This window comes from Lactuca saligna, chromosome 1 (genome assembly GCF_052625555.1).
Source record: "Lactuca saligna cultivar CGN05327 chromosome 1, ASM5262555v1, whole genome shotgun sequence".
NCBI lineage: Eukaryota > Viridiplantae > Streptophyta > Magnoliopsida > Asterales > Asteraceae > Lactuca > Lactuca saligna.
The window spans coordinates 85,344,578-85,361,585 of NC_136417.1; the positions used below are offsets into that span (position 1 = coordinate 85,344,578).

The 17,008-nt window shown below is 38.1% G+C and overlaps 1 protein-coding gene across 1 annotated transcript; it reads left to right on the top strand.

Annotated features, from left to right (window-relative positions):
* The first annotated feature begins 610 nt into the window (after positions 1-610).
* LOC145040771 (myosin-6-like) lies at positions 611-5,321 on the top strand. The gene is made up of 12 exons (XM_078988670.1): positions 611-1,957; positions 2,210-2,380; positions 2,617-2,751; positions 2,831-3,001; positions 3,081-3,167; positions 3,300-3,370; positions 3,493-3,574; positions 3,826-3,882; positions 4,003-4,059; positions 4,444-4,524; positions 4,630-4,703; positions 4,993-5,321. The coding sequence occupies exons 1-12, from the start codon at positions 1,025-1,027 to the stop codon at positions 5,105-5,107; spliced, it is 2,034 nt and encodes a 677-aa protein (XP_078844796.1). The 5' UTR covers positions 611-1,024; the 3' UTR covers positions 5,108-5,321.
* The last annotated feature ends 11,687 nt before the right edge of the window (positions 5,322-17,008 follow it).

A 17,008-nucleotide genomic window follows, 5' to 3' on the forward strand; every position in this document is an offset into this window, starting at 1 on the left:
AAATGCAATACAATTCTTGCGTCCGCCCCTGACTAGAAGGTTCCTTGGGATCGTTTTTTTAACTTCAAAAATGTTTTTGGACAAAAATGTTTATTGTCTTTATGGTGATAAGAAAAAATGTTTTTTAAAAAATATTTGGATTAGTTTTTGTGATGACAAAAAAAAAATTTTAATTGTAAAATGACTAAAAAACATAGAAAAAAAAAAAAAAGAAAAAAATGAGAGTTCGTTAAGAAGTGTATTGTCATTACTGTTAAAAGGTCATAAACTCTTAAGCACTTCAAAAATTATGAAGACTAAACTTGTGGAAACCTCATTTTTAAAGGATATCAAAAATTCACTTAAATATTTATGCAACAGTCAAATATTTTTTTTTAAATTTATTGACTTTTTAAAAAATCAATAATCAATAAACGATTTTCAAAACAAAATCACAAACACCCTATATTTTTATTATTATCCACGTTATTTTATTTAATTAAATCACTTTTTATCCTAGTGATATATAAAGAAGCAAATCAAATCAGCCAAGGGCCCTCCTAAAGTGTTTTTTCCCATCACCATCACTAGCTCTGTGTCTCTCTTAATTTTCTAGCGATGGGCTCCGCGGCTAAAAACGATAGAAATAAAAAAGCTGGCTTATCATCCCGTCGTCGTCACTGTCTAATCCCTACAGTGGAATGAGGCTGTGTTTTTGTAGGTTCTCCGGAGTTCCACTGGTGAAAGGGTGGGTCACCGGATATCCACAGGGAAAGATGAAATGTGAAGCGATGGACTGTATATGAATTATTAGCGAGGCTTAAAGTGGCTTTTTTTGTCATTTGGCTTTCTGTTCCACTGAGATGCACCCTTTTGGTGATAAAGCGCCAAACGCATCTTCAAAGTGGATTGTTGGTTTATGTTCTATCCAAAAAAAAAAAAAAAAAGAGGTACACTGCTACGCCTCCCCTGATAAACTGGAATTATTATTTATTCACAGCCACTGGTGCTTGTAACCCTACATCATCACAAATATCAACAGACAATGACTCGAGTTGTAAACCTTGAAAATTATGTAATTCCACTGGAGGAGATCAACCGTGCCACTGAAAACTTCAGTTCCCAAAGATTCATTGGATGCGGTGGATTTGGTAAAGTCTACAAAGGAAAACTGTCTGAACGCTGGGAGAATCTCACAGTTGCTATCAAACGCCTAGATCACGATAGCTATCAAGGAGAGATTGAGTTCCGCAACGAGCTTGAGATGTTTTCCAGATTCCATCATGAAAACATCATCTCTTTCATTGGGTATTGTAATGAAAGCAATGAGATGATTATAGTCTATAAATATGCTATCAATGGAAGCATTGATTATCATCTCCAAGACCCAGATAAGAGGCGGAGCATAACGTGGAAACATCGCTTGAAGATTTGCATAGGGGCAGCAAGGGGGCTCGATTACCTTCACTGGGGTCTTAAGGAGCACGAAAGAGTTATACACCGAGACATAAAGAGTGCTAACATATTGTTAGATGAGAATTTGGTTGCAAAAGTTTGTGATTTCGGTTTGTCAAAATTGGGTACCAAAAATCAGCCAAATACCCAACTGTATACTAACACCAAGGTTGCGGGGACTCACTTTTATCTGGATCCCACCTACCAAGAAAGTGGCATCCTCAGCAAAGAATCAGATGTATACTCATTTGGGGTGGTATTGTTTGAAATCCTGAGTGGGATGTTGGTTTATTCTAAAAGGAACATGGGAGATGATAGACCTCGTGCTCTCATGAATTTTGTTCGACGATACCATGAAAACGAACCAGAAAAGTTAATCGATCCCTATATAAGAGATCAGATTGATAGTCGTTCTTTTAATACCTTTATACAGATTGCATATCAATGCATTAGTTTCAGTTTAAAGGAACGTCCTAGGACAAACACCATCATCCAGAGGATTGAAGAAGCATTAAGTATTCAAGTAAGAATTTTTGTTTTTAAATCTAATTTCATATGCAAGAAGAGTTCAAGACTGTAATGTTTCATTTATCATAAAACGTGATAAATTGCCCTAATCTTTTTGGTCATGGGTATTGTTTGCTTTTAAGAAAATTATCATTTGGCCTCAATCATTGTGTTAAGTCATTTGTTTGTATAACTATCAGCCTTTCTTTGATTGATAAAGGATTTGGTTTGCACTGTTGATATGATACGAGTTTGAATGTTGCTGCAGGAGAATGTTGATGAACTTATCGAGTGTGTAACAACAGACAGGGGATTCAGTCATGGCATACCTGTTGCAGCTTTTACCATATACAAATGCCTTCTCCATTGGAAATATCTAGAAGCTGAAAAAACCAACATCTTTGAACGACTTATTCAGATTTATATTTCAGCAATCGAGGTACTTCGTCCAGTAATGAAAAAACAAACGACTATGTAGAAATCAAGTTAATTCAATGGCGTCAATTTTTCATTATCCTTCTATATTAATCTAGTCATGTTGACTCTAAGAAAGATACCAAGACTTTGTTTGGAGTTAATTACGTATTCATTGATTTGTATCTTAAAGTTAAAAGATGAAAATATTTGTCCTTTGTCGGATAATTTTCACTATAATTATGGTTCACCTTATTACAGGTAGAAGATAATACCAATCACATGGCCTATTGGTTATCAAATGCATCTGCTTTGTTATTCTTAATCCAAAAAAGTATAAAACTTGATAATACAAGTTTAGTTCAAAATCCACCACCTCTAGCTTCGCTTACAACGGTATTGTATTGATTTGTTTATTTATTTTTATTTTTGCAAGTTACATATTTATGTTATGATTCTCTACTTGCTTATTTAGGGATTTCATTCATCCTTGTTTCCTGCTGAGGCTGCACTTAATATAGTACAACAAGTTGATGCCAAACACCCCGCTTTACTATTCAGACAACAACTGGCAACATGTGTAGAGAAAATGTACTATATGACTTGTGACAAATTGAAGAAGGAACTGGGTCCTCTACTTTCACATGTAATTGTACTTTGATTCATCCTCATTCATATTATCTATGATGCATGTAACAATATTAATTGTAATTGTTGAAATTCAGGCCCCACGAACTTCCTTTGGCGAAGATACTCAGTCCAATCACTGGAAAGGCATTATTGGTTGTCTCAACACACTAAAAGATAATTTTGTAAGTGCATCATTCATGGCTACATGTTTGTTCAAGATACTTGCAAAAAAAAAAAAAAACTTGATTCGTTGATAAACATGGATACAATGATTCCAATCTTCTGTAACGGAATCTCATGTGATTGCGTTTCAGGTGCCTCCCATAATTGTTCAGAAAATAATTCCTCAAGTTTTCTCATACATGAATATGCAACTCTTTAATAGGTGTTTGGTTACTCAACTTTCTGTATCCTTCTTTTTCTTCTTTTCAAGACATTCTTTTGGTTTCCTATAATTCTAGTAGCATAACATAGATATATTATTTTGCTATTATCTTCACTCTACAGTGTTCTTGTGCGTCGAGAGTGTTGCACGTTCAGCTACTGTGAATATGTAAAAGCAGGTTTAGCAGAGTTGGAAAGAGTGGAGGTAATGTTTGCTTAGATCTTTAACCTTTCTCATGTTGTGTATATTTATGCTCCACATCTTTTCAATGAAACGAATGTTGCCAAATAACATTAGTATTTTTGAAGAACGATGGAGTGTCTACTTTTTCAGTCACTTTGTGAAAATCTTAGTATAGCCAAAAATAGAAAAAAAAAAGGATTGCATTTCAAATCGGATCAAATCAAGTTCTAATTGACTAGTATATATCTGAAAATTGTTTTTTGTATTTACAGTATGCACGCCCAGCTTGGGGTGAACTTATGCATATTAGACATGCTATTCAGTGCATGGTATGTTCCTTCCAACTAAATTGTATCTTAGAGGTTCTATTGCATCTCTTCTGTTTTGTCCAATAGCAGATTAAATTATTTATATGTATCTACCTTATTCCATGTGTTTGTTACCTTTAGACTATGCATCACAAGTACAGGTTATCGTATGATGAAATCACCATTGATCTGTGTCCTGTAAGTCTCTCTCTCTCTCTCTCTCTCTCTCTCTCTCTCTCTCTCTCTCTCTCTCTCTCTCTCACACACACACACATGTATACTTTATATGTTGATATACGTACATTGGAATATGTTAAGTGTTCACATAATTGCAAGTGCAATCACACCAAATTTCTTGTTGACACCTTTCTGCACAATGGTAAAAGAAGTCATGAATAACAAACAAATAACATAATAGAATGCAAACTAGTGGACTTGTTTTGAAAAAGTTAGATCATTTCAAGGGCTTTTATGAAACATTTAAACTATATACTCTCTGAACTAATTTCAAACACATGAGAGAACATGCATATGTGCTCTCCCACTCTGATTCTTTGACTTGACACTTTCATCTATTTTCAGGTTCTAAGCATCCAGCAGATGTATAGAATATCCAGTCTTTATTGGGATGACCAATTCGATACAAGGTCTTTATCTGAAGATGTAAGTTCTACGTGTGAAATTTCATCTTTAAGGAACTAAAGCTATTTTCTTAACATGGTATATAATATATATAAGTGGTTTTTTCATTATGTTATCTTTAACCAGGTTATTTCAAGCATGAGGATGCTGATGACACAAGATTTCAATAACAGATCCATTATATTAGAAGATAGTTTCAGGTATAATACTTGCTCTTTCTCTATGATGAATAGAAACTTCCGAAGAAATTCTATGTTAGTCGCTCTTGAGATTTAAGAAAAAGCCGAAAACACAAGTTTTGCTACACCTTTGGTTTGGATTTTGTGATATTTAGCAACCACTGCATACACATAATCACATTAAACTTCTTAATTTTTTTAGTATGCTCACTCCATCCCAAAAAATAATGAATTCAAACACAAATTCTTTTTGACAACTTTATCTTCACTAAAAATGTAACAGAATGACTCATTGAGTTTTCAATTGCAGCATACCCTTTTCTGTAGATGACCTCTCTAATTCCTTCCAAGTGGAAAATTTTGCAAATGTTAAACCTGCTGTACAACTTGCCACATATCCAGCCTTTGCTTTTTTGTACAAGTGAAGATCAGACTTCTAACAGTGTTATGTTTTGCCAAGGTAGATAGCATAATCTTTGCATGTGAACAACTGTGTAAAGTTAGGAGACAAGTGTCAGAAGTTCCCTTTAATTGTATTATTTGTAATCCTGTAGTTTTAAGACTTTGTAAAGTTGTAATTGAACTTATGATCAATTGCTACACCCACCAATGATATGGGATAGTGTTTGAGATTGTTTATTGGTTGCATTTGTTGAAAAGTTAATCTTCAGTCCGGATCCTTACAAAATAATGAAATCTACAAGGTAAAGAAATGGATGAGTCTATTAAAATGAAATAGTATTTTAATACATGGTAGTTGGCATGTAGTGATCAAAGTGAGCGAATAATAGAAAATAAGGTTATTGGTATTAGCTGAAGATATCATTCCTCATATTGAGGAAGTATTGTTATAGTTGATAGACCATATCTTCATTGTAGATAGTGATAGGATATTGTATAAATACCAATTGTAAATCATTGGAATGAGACACAGGAAAAATACCAATTAACATGGTATCAATGGACAAATATCATTAACCCTACTTCCGCCTCTTGTACGCCATTTTTTTTCTTTCTCTCTTCTTTGTAACGACCCAAAATTTTTTAATTTTAATATTACTAAAAATCAAAACATCAACTATTAGATAATAAAACCATGAATCGTATGTCTCAAAATGCCATAGTAAATGTATCAATTCAAAACTGAAGTTAATATCATATCAAAATAGCTAAATAAAACTCCCAGGAATAAACTGTAACTGTGGTGTGTGTCATGCCATCAATCCGAGCTCTTCCCCTTGCTTGTGGAAGTACCTGAAACCAAAACTGAAACTGTAAGCACAAAGCTTAGTGAGCTCCCCCAAACTACCACATACCATACAATAACATATAAAGCACATACTGGTCTTGCCCACTGCATCGAACCGAAATTCGGACTAACTGGGGCCTTGCCCCCTGCATCGGATCGAGGTCCGGAAACTGCATCGGACTGAAGTCCGGACTAACTGGGGCCTTGCCTCCTTCATCGGACAGAAGTCCGGCTAACTGCATCGGACCGAAGTCTGGACTAATTGGGGCCTTGCCCCCTGCATCGGACCGAAGTTCGGCTAACTACATCGGACCAAAGTTCGGACTAACTTGCTGAACATGGTTAAGCATAATCATAACTACTAGCATAAACACATATACTACATACTGCATCGGACCGAAGTCCGGAACACATAACACAAAAACATGCTTGAATCACAGAGACATCAAGCACACTGAACTACTGCATCGGACCAAAGTTCGGAAACTACTGCTAACTAGACGGGTCGACATTGTGGCTATAGAGTCGTTCTTACTGGAAGGAAAACTCACCTGAACTGCTGAACTCAGCCGAAACCCTCCAGCTGCTAACCGACAACTCTCCGAAATGTTGCTCCTCTAGCTCCCTAAGCAACCAATACCAATAGCAACACTTAGACTAAACTATCCTCCCGGGGTCAACTAAGTCAACTTTGGTCAAAGTCCTGGTCAAAGTCAACCTTCCTGATTGACTCTACTCGCCAAGTCAACCCGTCGACTCGTTGAGTTCCTATACCCAGAAAACTCCCATAATATGACTCAACTCGCCGAGTCACCCCAGGACTCGTCGAGTTAAACGATCTTAGAATTCTGTCTTGACCAACTCACTGAGTCGCCAACCGACTCACAGATCCAAAGCTTAACTAAAAGAGGTTAGGGTTCTACGACCTAACTCGCCGAGTCCAAGAACAGACTCGCCGAGTCCAAGGTAATCTTCAACAGACTCGCCGAGTTGTTCTTCCAACTCGTCGAGTTCCTGCCCATCTTCATACAACGCGCCGAGTCCACCCATGTGACTCACCGAGTCGCTTTAGTTCTTAAACCATGCAGTGGCTTTTCGAGCCATGCAGGGGCTCCAAACTGTAGATCCACTCTTCTAAGGCCCACCCTTCACGTAAAGTTGCAAACTTTACGTGAAACCAAGGAGCTATAGGCTTAAAACACTCTAGGGCTAGAGTTTAAGACAAACATGCTTCACCAACACACCAAGGGCTAATACTTTACGAGTTTTTAGACCAAGACAAGCCTAGATCTGAAGTAGCAACCTCAGATCTGGACTTCTAAATCGAAATGGTTCCTTAACATGCCAAAATGGCCCCAAAACATCATCCAAGAAAATATCTACAAGCAACAAAGGCAAAGTGACAGATTGTTACCTTCAAACTGATGCTCACAACCAAAGAGTTGAATCCTCCAGTTCCTTAGTGGTCAAATCCTCCAAATCTTTCTCTTGTAAAAGCCCCAAGCTCACTTTCCTCCTCCTCTTACTCAAATTAGGGTTTGGAATCGCTTAAAGAAGCTTCTGGCCGACAAGTGGGGGCTGAGGAGAGGACATAAGGTCCTTTAAATAGGGCGCAAACCCTAATATTAGGGCTTTTCTCATCCAGACCAGACTCACCGACTCGCCGAGTCGGTCACTTATTCTATAACCTGGATCCAGCTCCGACTCGGCGAGTAAGTATACCTACTCGTCGAGTCCCTTATTCAATCTATACTTTAAGCTCTTAACTCAAACTTCTGAAATTTGGGATGTTACATTCTTCTTCTTCAATGGGCCCAAAATCTCATCCAGCAATCACAGTAAAAAACATACGGAATTTCATTCCGTTTATACCGGAGATGGAGAGCGGACAGGACACCTCAGGGCTAGAATTATTTCGCATCCATTGCAGGGCTTTTTAGGTTATAGATCACATTGATTCTAAAATCATCCCTCCCTCAAAACCTTCTTCTTCTTCAACCTCCACAGAAGCCGACAAAGCTAAAGCATCAGTGTTTGAAGCATGGTCACGACTTGATGTTATTGGTCTCCAATGGATCTACAGCACAATCTCAAATGATTTGATGCACACAATTTTGAAACAAAATACCACTGCTTGGAAGGTATTGTTAAAAGATCATCAATTCCTAATGAAATAGATGCGGCGGTAGCTTGTCGGAAACCAGAGCTTTACTTGATCCGGCATATGTGATGTATATCCTATTCCATAGTGATCAATAAATCGACTAATAAGTCGTTTCGTGGCAGTACCTCCATATTCTGAAAGGCCTTAGTGGGTCATTCTGCCATCAGTACCTCCATATTGTGCTGAGTAGAATTTGACAATGGGCTTGAGTCAGTAATTAGAAAACTTCCTTTTCTAGATCTTGATTCACTTTGAAATTCTGCACTTATGGTCCTAGTTAACCCGGAGAGACTGGCATGGACTGCCCTTGAAAACATTTTTCAAGATAATCAGAGCACTAGAGCTGTATACCTTGACATCAAGTTCGTCTCTACAAGACTTAACCACCACCCTTACCTGATTTCTATGAAGTTCACTCCAAACTCATCATGGAAGAAGCTCGAAAAGCTCATTAGGTTGCTGTCAATGCTGTATCCCTAACCGGAGGCACCTCCACTATCGCCTTGACTGCTTCAGCACCAATAACTCATCCAAATTCTAGAGATAGTAGCCGTACGCGTTAACCAACAATAGGTAGGTCCCTCTACCTCTCACGGACGTGGACGGGGTCGAGGAGGATGCGTTCGTGAACAATCTTCCAGTGGGCGTGGACGCAGTACCAACAATAACCAACCCCAACAGACATACAATCGGGCGTCCCGCCCCTATCAGCCATGAACTACACCGCCACTTTGGGCTTTTCCCAACTATACAACATGGGCTTACCCCCTTGCCCATATCCGACTCAGCAATATGGGTCCTCCAGACCTCCATCAATTGACCCTGGGATTCTAGGCAATCAACCTCAGCAGGCCTATCCGACATCAAAAATCAGTTGCACATCAGGTGATCTTAAGCAAGCTTTTCACACAATGACACTACACCCACCTGATCAGACATGGTATGCTAATACCGGAGCAACATCACACATGACTCCCAACACAGGTAACTTCACGTCTTATATCAATAATGGTCTTCCTGAAAATGTTATTGTTGGTAATGGTTCCACTATTCCAATTCAAGGCACTGGTAATCAAACATGTCACACCCCCAAACCAAGGATGGTGGAAACGTCCAGGGGTGGCGGACTTCATGTATAGTATCATAACAACAGGTATAATAGTGATCAAAGCAATACAACCAACCATAAATATAATCGAAATAGAATTACATGGTTTCAAGTGTTACATATTTCAATGATTGATTACAACATGATAATAAAATAGTTGTTCAACGTCGTAGCGTTCCATCCTCAAAAGCTTGTGGTTACTTGATTTCGTTGATTTCCTGAGAATACAATTAGTTTTGAAAAAGTGTCAACAATTAAGTTGGTGAGTTCATAAGCTTTTGAATGTGATGCTAAAATCCTTTTCTTTGTAAAAGTGATGTTTGTTCAAGAAAAATCCAATATTTCCCTTATAAAATGCATTGTACTCTTAAAATTCAAGACCGAAATGCACAAGTATTTTTCCATACTTAAAGAAATTTTATGCAAGTTTAAATCGACCTAAACTCGTTAAATTTAAAAGTAAAAACCTGTAAATCTTATGTTTTGTTAATACCCCATGTGAGTTATTATAAACATACTATGACCCAGTCGGCCTCGTAATACGATGTTCTTCAGGCATCGCCAGTTAAATGACACTTGTCACCCCAGACCTGTCGGTCTAGCTGTTGCATGCAGCTCACGTGTGGGTTTGTCAAACCCAATATAGATCTATACACAACTATCACATTCTCCCTACAAGAGACTCTGGTTACAATTTACAAGACTTTTGATTTCGTTACTTTGAATGTAACGCGAAGCGAATGTCTCACAAATTTATTCATTAACATATTTATGTGAACTAAACTAAAAACCCCTCTTTGTATAAAGCCGGTACTTTGTGTTCGCACCCCGTTTATATGACTGAAAACCTTTGGTAATGAGTTTGAAATGTAATTGAAACATAAACTATACCTATTGTAGTTTAACAGAACTGTTTGCAATGTATATGAAATATAAACTATACCTATTATAGTTTATCCAAAACGTTTGTAATGCAAATGAACCACATTTTACGTGAGTCGAATGTATAGTAAAAACATAACTATGTTTATCATGCCTTATCTTGTATTATATGTAATGACAAAGGACTCTTACAAATCAGTGGGTAATTTTATATTATATAATTATACCACAATGGAAAACACAGGTAAAATATGAAATCATCAACGATTAACACTTTTCTCAACATGTTACAAAGTGTGATGAAAGTTGTAAGCTGTTAACTTGTTTTTAACATTTCTGCACTGTTTTGGAAAAATCACAGAAAATTCATACGAAGTCAAAAAACTGAATCTTTAAACTCTGAGAGTTTATAAAATATGTCTACTTTGTTCATAAATTTTATTATGATTTTTAGATGTCTCTAACTTGTGTGAAAATGTACATATTCACAGACTGGTCCGAATTCGTAGCTACAGTGATAGGCAGTTTTGTAAAAATCACCATATATTGTACAAAAATCGTATAGATATGTGCAAGTAGTCATTTTAAGGGTATAAACCTGAACTATTTTCATCTAATACAGTTTTGAAAACTAAAATGTTTAAGTTGACCAAAACAGTCCGTGAATGGAGTTAAACTTTTCTGATGAAAGTTGTTAGATGAGTTTAGTTATGTTCTTGGTGTTTTAATTTCTATTCCCCCCCCCCCCCCCTTAAAACTTGATAAAAACATGAAAATATAGGGGTATGAACTCACTTTGTGTGATTTCAGTGGATGGATATTGAAGAAAAGAAGTGTTCAACACAAGAACACTTAGAAGATTGCTTGAAGATTCAAAGATCTAACACAATTATGATGAAGTTTGTGTAAGAAACTCGTGATTTGAGTGAAGAAGTGTAAGGAAATCAAGTGTGGGAAGAGATTTACTTACCAAGGTGTGTGAGGAGCCTTAGAACTCCTGTAGAATTCGAGAATTTGGAGAGGAGAGTGAGAGAGAAGAGTGTTTGCTGTTTGGTGAAAAGTGAGTGAAATAGGAGGAGAGAGGAGATTTTCAGCCTTTGGTGAACCTTTACAGCTAGAGGAGGGATGTCAAAGGATAAATAGTTGACTAGGTAGGGGGAATAGTGACTGAGGGTTGTACCATGGAGGTATGGGGGAGGTTGCTTTTGTTACACACTAAGGTAAAGTCAACACTCCACCCATAAATCTTACCTACTAGATTTTATTCTTAGGCAAGGATTTTCCCCAAAATATAATTAAAATATGAATATTTAGGGTTTATTATGTTAAAATACGAGTTTGGGTGAAAATCCCGCGTTAAAATCATGAAAAATGAGCTTAAAACGAAGTTTGGGTCAAAAACCGGCAATCTGGACCGAACCTGCGAGGTTCAACTCTAAGAGAGTGAGAACCAAGAGAAGGGAAGGAAAGAACCAAAAGGGAGAGAAAGGGACCGAAGGTGTGAGGGGAGGGACTGAGAGTGTGAGGCTCGGTCTCGGTGACTCATGTGAGGTTCGGTTTCGGCTGCTTCTACGAGGTTCGGCTTCGGCTGCTTCTCGGTTCCATGTGGAGGCTCGGTTCAGGAGGGGTTCGGCTCCTAAGAGCTGTTTTTCGCGTAAACTTCCGTTTTCGAGTGATTTTTGACCAAGTTAAGGGTCAAGATGCCCCAAGTGATTATAAGAAGTTGAGATAGATTTTGAGAGAGATTTGGGAGAGATTTCACATAATTGGAGATATTTCTCATTCAGAGAGAGATTTGGGAGAGATTTCACATGCTTGGACGGATTTGGGAGAGATTTCACATACTTGGAGAGATTTCTCATTCAGAGAGAGATTTGGGAGAGATTTAACATAGAGAGAGATAGAGTGAAAGAGATCGAGAGAGACTTCGTTTGTGACATTTTTAAGTGTTTGGCTTTGTAACGCAAGGTTTGTACATCCCGTTAATTATCGTTATGATTGTTATATGCCCCCGAGGGTTAAGGAATAAGGTTTTATCAAATAAATCCATCACTTGCCCTGATTAGGGTTCAGAATTTCCGAACATACGAACTTTCGTACCTTCGGTTGTTTATGTTACCCACTTACTCCATCTCCCACCATCCACAAACTCCAAACACGCTCCCGGCCTTGCATTTTCTTAGGCCACCCCATTAATCATCGAAGGTACAAATGTTTTGACATGAAAAATAAAACCATTATTATATCTCGCCATGTAATATTCGATGAAACTATTTTTCCCTATCTTAAACTATCATAATCGACTCCTACAACAAAACTATCATCGGACCCACACCCATTAATGTGGTCCGGCTCCATTCCACCAGCCCCCTACGCAGCTACGCCTCTGCCATTGTTTGTCAATAATGCTCTGGAAGCCACCCCATCACCTCCCTTAATCACTTATTCATGTCGTACACGTCCTACCCTTCAGCAATCGCCCGCCACAACAGCCCCTTCTGGTTCGAACCCACCACCTCACAAACACCTCATGTTCCTCCTACTCGCACTATCCACACCATAAGTATGTATGGATTTTGAAACCTAAATAACACGACAACCTCCATACTTCTACCTCTATCTCCCCTATACCTCAAAACCCAATAGAAGCACTTAAGAACCCGGATTGGAATAAATCCATGACAGAAGAGTTTCAGGCCCTTATTGATAATAAAACGTGGGAGTTAGTCCCGAAACATAACAATATGAGTATAGTGCGTAGTATGTGGATTTATCGCCATAAAACTACATCTGATGGTTTTTTAGAGCGATACAAAGCTCGTTTGGTTTGTGATGGTTGGTCTCAAAAAGCAGGTATCAACTTTGTAACGACCCAAAATTTCACGTCCAAAAATTTCGTTTTTAAATCAATACTTTAGAAAACATTTGTAAATAAAACATTGTCTGATCAAGCCATTTCATAACATACATCGTGTCTGAAACCAAAATATGAAAACAACCAAATATCAGAGTACAAATCCCAAAACAAGTTCGTAAAGCGGAAAACAGTGTGTGTGTGTGTATGATGTGCCGCTATCGCGCCAGCTCCTTCCCCTTCGGTGAAGAGGTACCTGAAACCAAAACTGAAAACTATAAGCATAAAGCTTAGTGAGTTCCCCCATCGTACCACATACCATACAACCACATAACATACATATATTGTCAGGCATATCTGGGTGCCCGACCTACCCCTTCGGTCCTCTCGACCGGATACTGGCTAGCATATCTCGGTGCCGGCCTCCCCTTCGGTCCTCTCGACCGGATGCTGACTAGCATATCTGGGTGCTGGTCTCCCCTTCGGTCCTCTCGACCGGATACTAGAGACTATCCCCCCTACTATCACTAGCACATAGCATCATATCATACTAGCACGTAAACACATCAGGTAGTAGCAAACCTAGATGAATATAACATAGACAATCATCTAATCATACAACTCCTACTAATGGGCCAACATTGTGGCCGTAGACCCACCGCTACTGGAAGTTAACTCACCTCGAAGTAGCTGTTGATCTACACGGGAACTGTCTATCTGTTGCTGCTACTCCAGATATCCTTCAGCTGTAATTCCCACAAAATAGTCCATCAAACACTGCTAACTGTCCTTAGGGTAAAATGACCATTTTACCCCTGACCAAGTCAAAGTCAAAGTCAACTATCAGTTGACCTGACTCGCCGAGTTGGCTCGCCAACTCGCCGAGTCCCTATCCTTCCATTTGTTCTTACACTCGTCTCTACTCATCGAGTTAGGCGATGACTCGACGAGTTTTCTTTCTAAATGGACATCGACTGAATCTTCATCCGACTCGCCGAGTTGTATGAACAACTCGTCGAGTTCACCTTCAACTGATAAACAGGTCCAGTCCTTGACTCGCCGACTTGTATGAACAACTCGTCGAGTTCATCTTCATCCACAAGAAGATTGTATGATGCTTACTCTATGACAACAAAATTTCAATCCAATACACCATACAAGTACTACAAATAGTCAACAAGCAATTGGAAACCCTAGAAGTTCTTGTTTAGGTCCATTTTGGACTAGGACTTCCTTATTGGACTCAATGGACCAATAAGCTTCCAATTTGACTATCATGGGCTTAGAACCTTTAAATGGGCTCTAATTGGACTCACTTTCATTTATTCCAACATTTTGGCCCACAATGGGCCTAGAATGAAATGAATTAAATATTATGAACCATAATTAACTTAAACTACCCCAACAAAGTATAAAAATCACACTTATATTTTATAGGGCCAACAATCATCAAACCTAACTTTAATATGGGCTTAGGGGCATTAAAGCCCAATACTCTCCTTTTTCTTTCAAAATCTCGGCCCAAAGCCCAAATCCAAGGGTGAAGAGTTGACTTATGGAGTGCCACCTCACTTATACCTCACATGCCTCCATGCATGCACCAACATGCATCTAGGAATGTCACTTCAACTCCCTCTCTCCTCTCCTCTTTGTTCCCGGCTGAGAGTACCACACACACACACAATCGTTCACCTAAACACTCTCAAGAATACACCACTAATCCCTTCACTTTCCCTTCAAATTTTCGAGATTCAAGGGCCTTGCAAGGGGGATTCTTCACAAAAATCATCATCTAGGTAAGTTGATGCTTGGATCCACACTTTAGACTCTTTCTGATATCCAAAAATCTCTTCTTAACTCATATGAAATCATAATCTTGTATCTTAGAACCCCTTAAACTCGAGATCTTCTAAGGAAAGGTTGCTTAGGCCGAAAATCATCTCATTTTCTTCCATCTCTTCTCCACAACCGAAACCACACCCAAAGGTGAGCTTCATACCCCCTATTTTTCGGTTTTTATAGGTTTTGTGGGGGGGGGGGGAATACAAGCAAATGTGTAGATCTATGAGTATATGTATGCTTTGTATGATTTCTATGCTTATTTACATGTTTATATGTGATTATGGTGTTGAAACTAGTCAAAAGACCTTAAAAATCGAGATTTGCATTAGGATGTATGAAACAAGTGTTAAACATATTACTACACACAAATCATTTCTAGAAAAATAACCAAGTTGGTTAAAATGAACTCATTGGGCTAAAAATCCCATTTTTGGACTCAAAATGTTAAAAATATGAAGTTAAAGGGCCCATAATGACAAAATACAAATTCTGATGGATGAAATGAGTCAAAACAGTTTCAATAAGGTATTTTTCTGGAAATATTCTCTTTGGAGGATTAAATGTGAAAATTTTAAGCATAATGGGCCAAAAATGAATTTTTCGACCCAATAAAGCCCAATATGCGAGATTTTCAATTTAGAGGGGCTGAAACTGTATTTTTCTGTAAAACAGGGGACTACTAGTGCTCTAAGTCCATTTCAAGGGTTAAAAATGCTTTTCATATTTAAAAGGGACCAAAGATGCAAAAATTTTCTATTTTGGGCCAAAAGTGTAAAAATTGCGAAAATAAGGGTTTTAGCCGAGAAAAATTGCATTTGGTGGACTAAAAATGTTTTTCAAATAATTTTGGGCTGAAAAATAACTTTTCCACAAGTTTGGATGCTAAAGTGTCAAGAAAAATGGTTTGAGGACTAAAATAGAAATTTATTTTATACAAAGGGTTAAATGTGTAAATTATCTAAAAGAAAAGGGGCTGCAATAATGAAACATCCTAATGTTTTAAGAAATAAATCCGTCATGATGAAATACTAGCACCTCGACTATCGGCAAATTATAATACACCTTCAACACCAAAAATCGTTATCAAACGAATTGATTCGGTCTCGAATCAATAGCGAATCCGAAATTACTAACACGACGAAACTTCAATACACACGCGGAAATTTCGGGAAGTCAATACACACGTGAGAATACACCAGACGTCGATACACCGTCTTTGGGCCCAAAAGTTTCAAATCGTGTTTGTCGGGCCTAGCTAGCCCAATGACATGATCTTTAGTCCCGAAGGAAACTCGCTTACATGTAGTTGGGTCTTATATGACCTAATTTCATGTAAAAGGACTTTTACAGGCTTTGCGTTGTTGGACCCCAAGGGCCTTCTGGTGCTGCTAGTAATGTCGAGAATTCACCAAATGCGAGTCGGGCTAAGGGCCCTTCGCATTCACGATAGCCTTGAACGACTTACGGAAAATAGCGAGACTTCGCACCCTCTTTTCCTCCTCGGCTGTGGGGCTACACGAAGTCCGGGTGATTGGATTAAGTGAATAGTGCGAGCGACGCCTAAGGGATCGTTTGCATGGTTGTAAACTAATCATTTTCATTAATGTGTGTTTATAACAATTCACAACCTATAATTAATCCAACGTCACCGGGACTCAACGAATACACCCGTCGTAATGAAATAACAAGATACAATTCATTAATGCAAAATATTAGGAAAACATCGGGTTTTCCTAGGGTTTTCAATTAACACACCTACGAGTACATACCGAGTTTTACAAATTGTACTTTTACATTTATAGAAACAAACAAGCATACTTACGGATCTTCACACTCTTTATACTAAGTTCTTTTCAGAAAATATCGGATTTTCTGGTGATTTTTAAACAATACAAACCACTTTATTTCAAACAATACTTATGAACTCACCAACATTTCATATGTTGACGTTTTTCAAAATACTTGTATTCTCAGGTAACAGGTAAATCGAAAAGGAAAAAGAAATGTACTCATTAACGTTTTGCTGTTGTTTTAATTAGTACCGAACAATTTACTTTTGGGCATGTAATATTATGGATCAATGTACTGAATGTAAACGCTACCAGTTGTAATATTCCAATGCTTGGTATTGTATGATGTTATGTTTCATGTATATTCATGGTGATGGTATTCAATTGAGTCACAATAGCCCTCGGACGTTTCCGCCGTCTGGTTCGGGGGTGTGACA

Bases quoted from the DNA above. Each gene is read 5' to 3' on its own strand.
- LOC145040771 (XM_078988670.1), top strand. From the start codon at position 1,025: ATGACTCGAGTTGTAAACCTTGAAAATTATGTAATTCCACTGGAGGAG. The intron at 3,575-3,825 runs GTAATGTTTGCT...TTGTATTTACAG, and splicing joins CAGAGTTGGAAAGAGTGGAG to TATGCACGCCCAGCTTGGGG. The intron at 4,704-4,992 runs GTATAATACTTG...TTTCAATTGCAG, and splicing joins ATATTAGAAGATAGTTTCAG to CATACCCTTTTCTGTAGATG.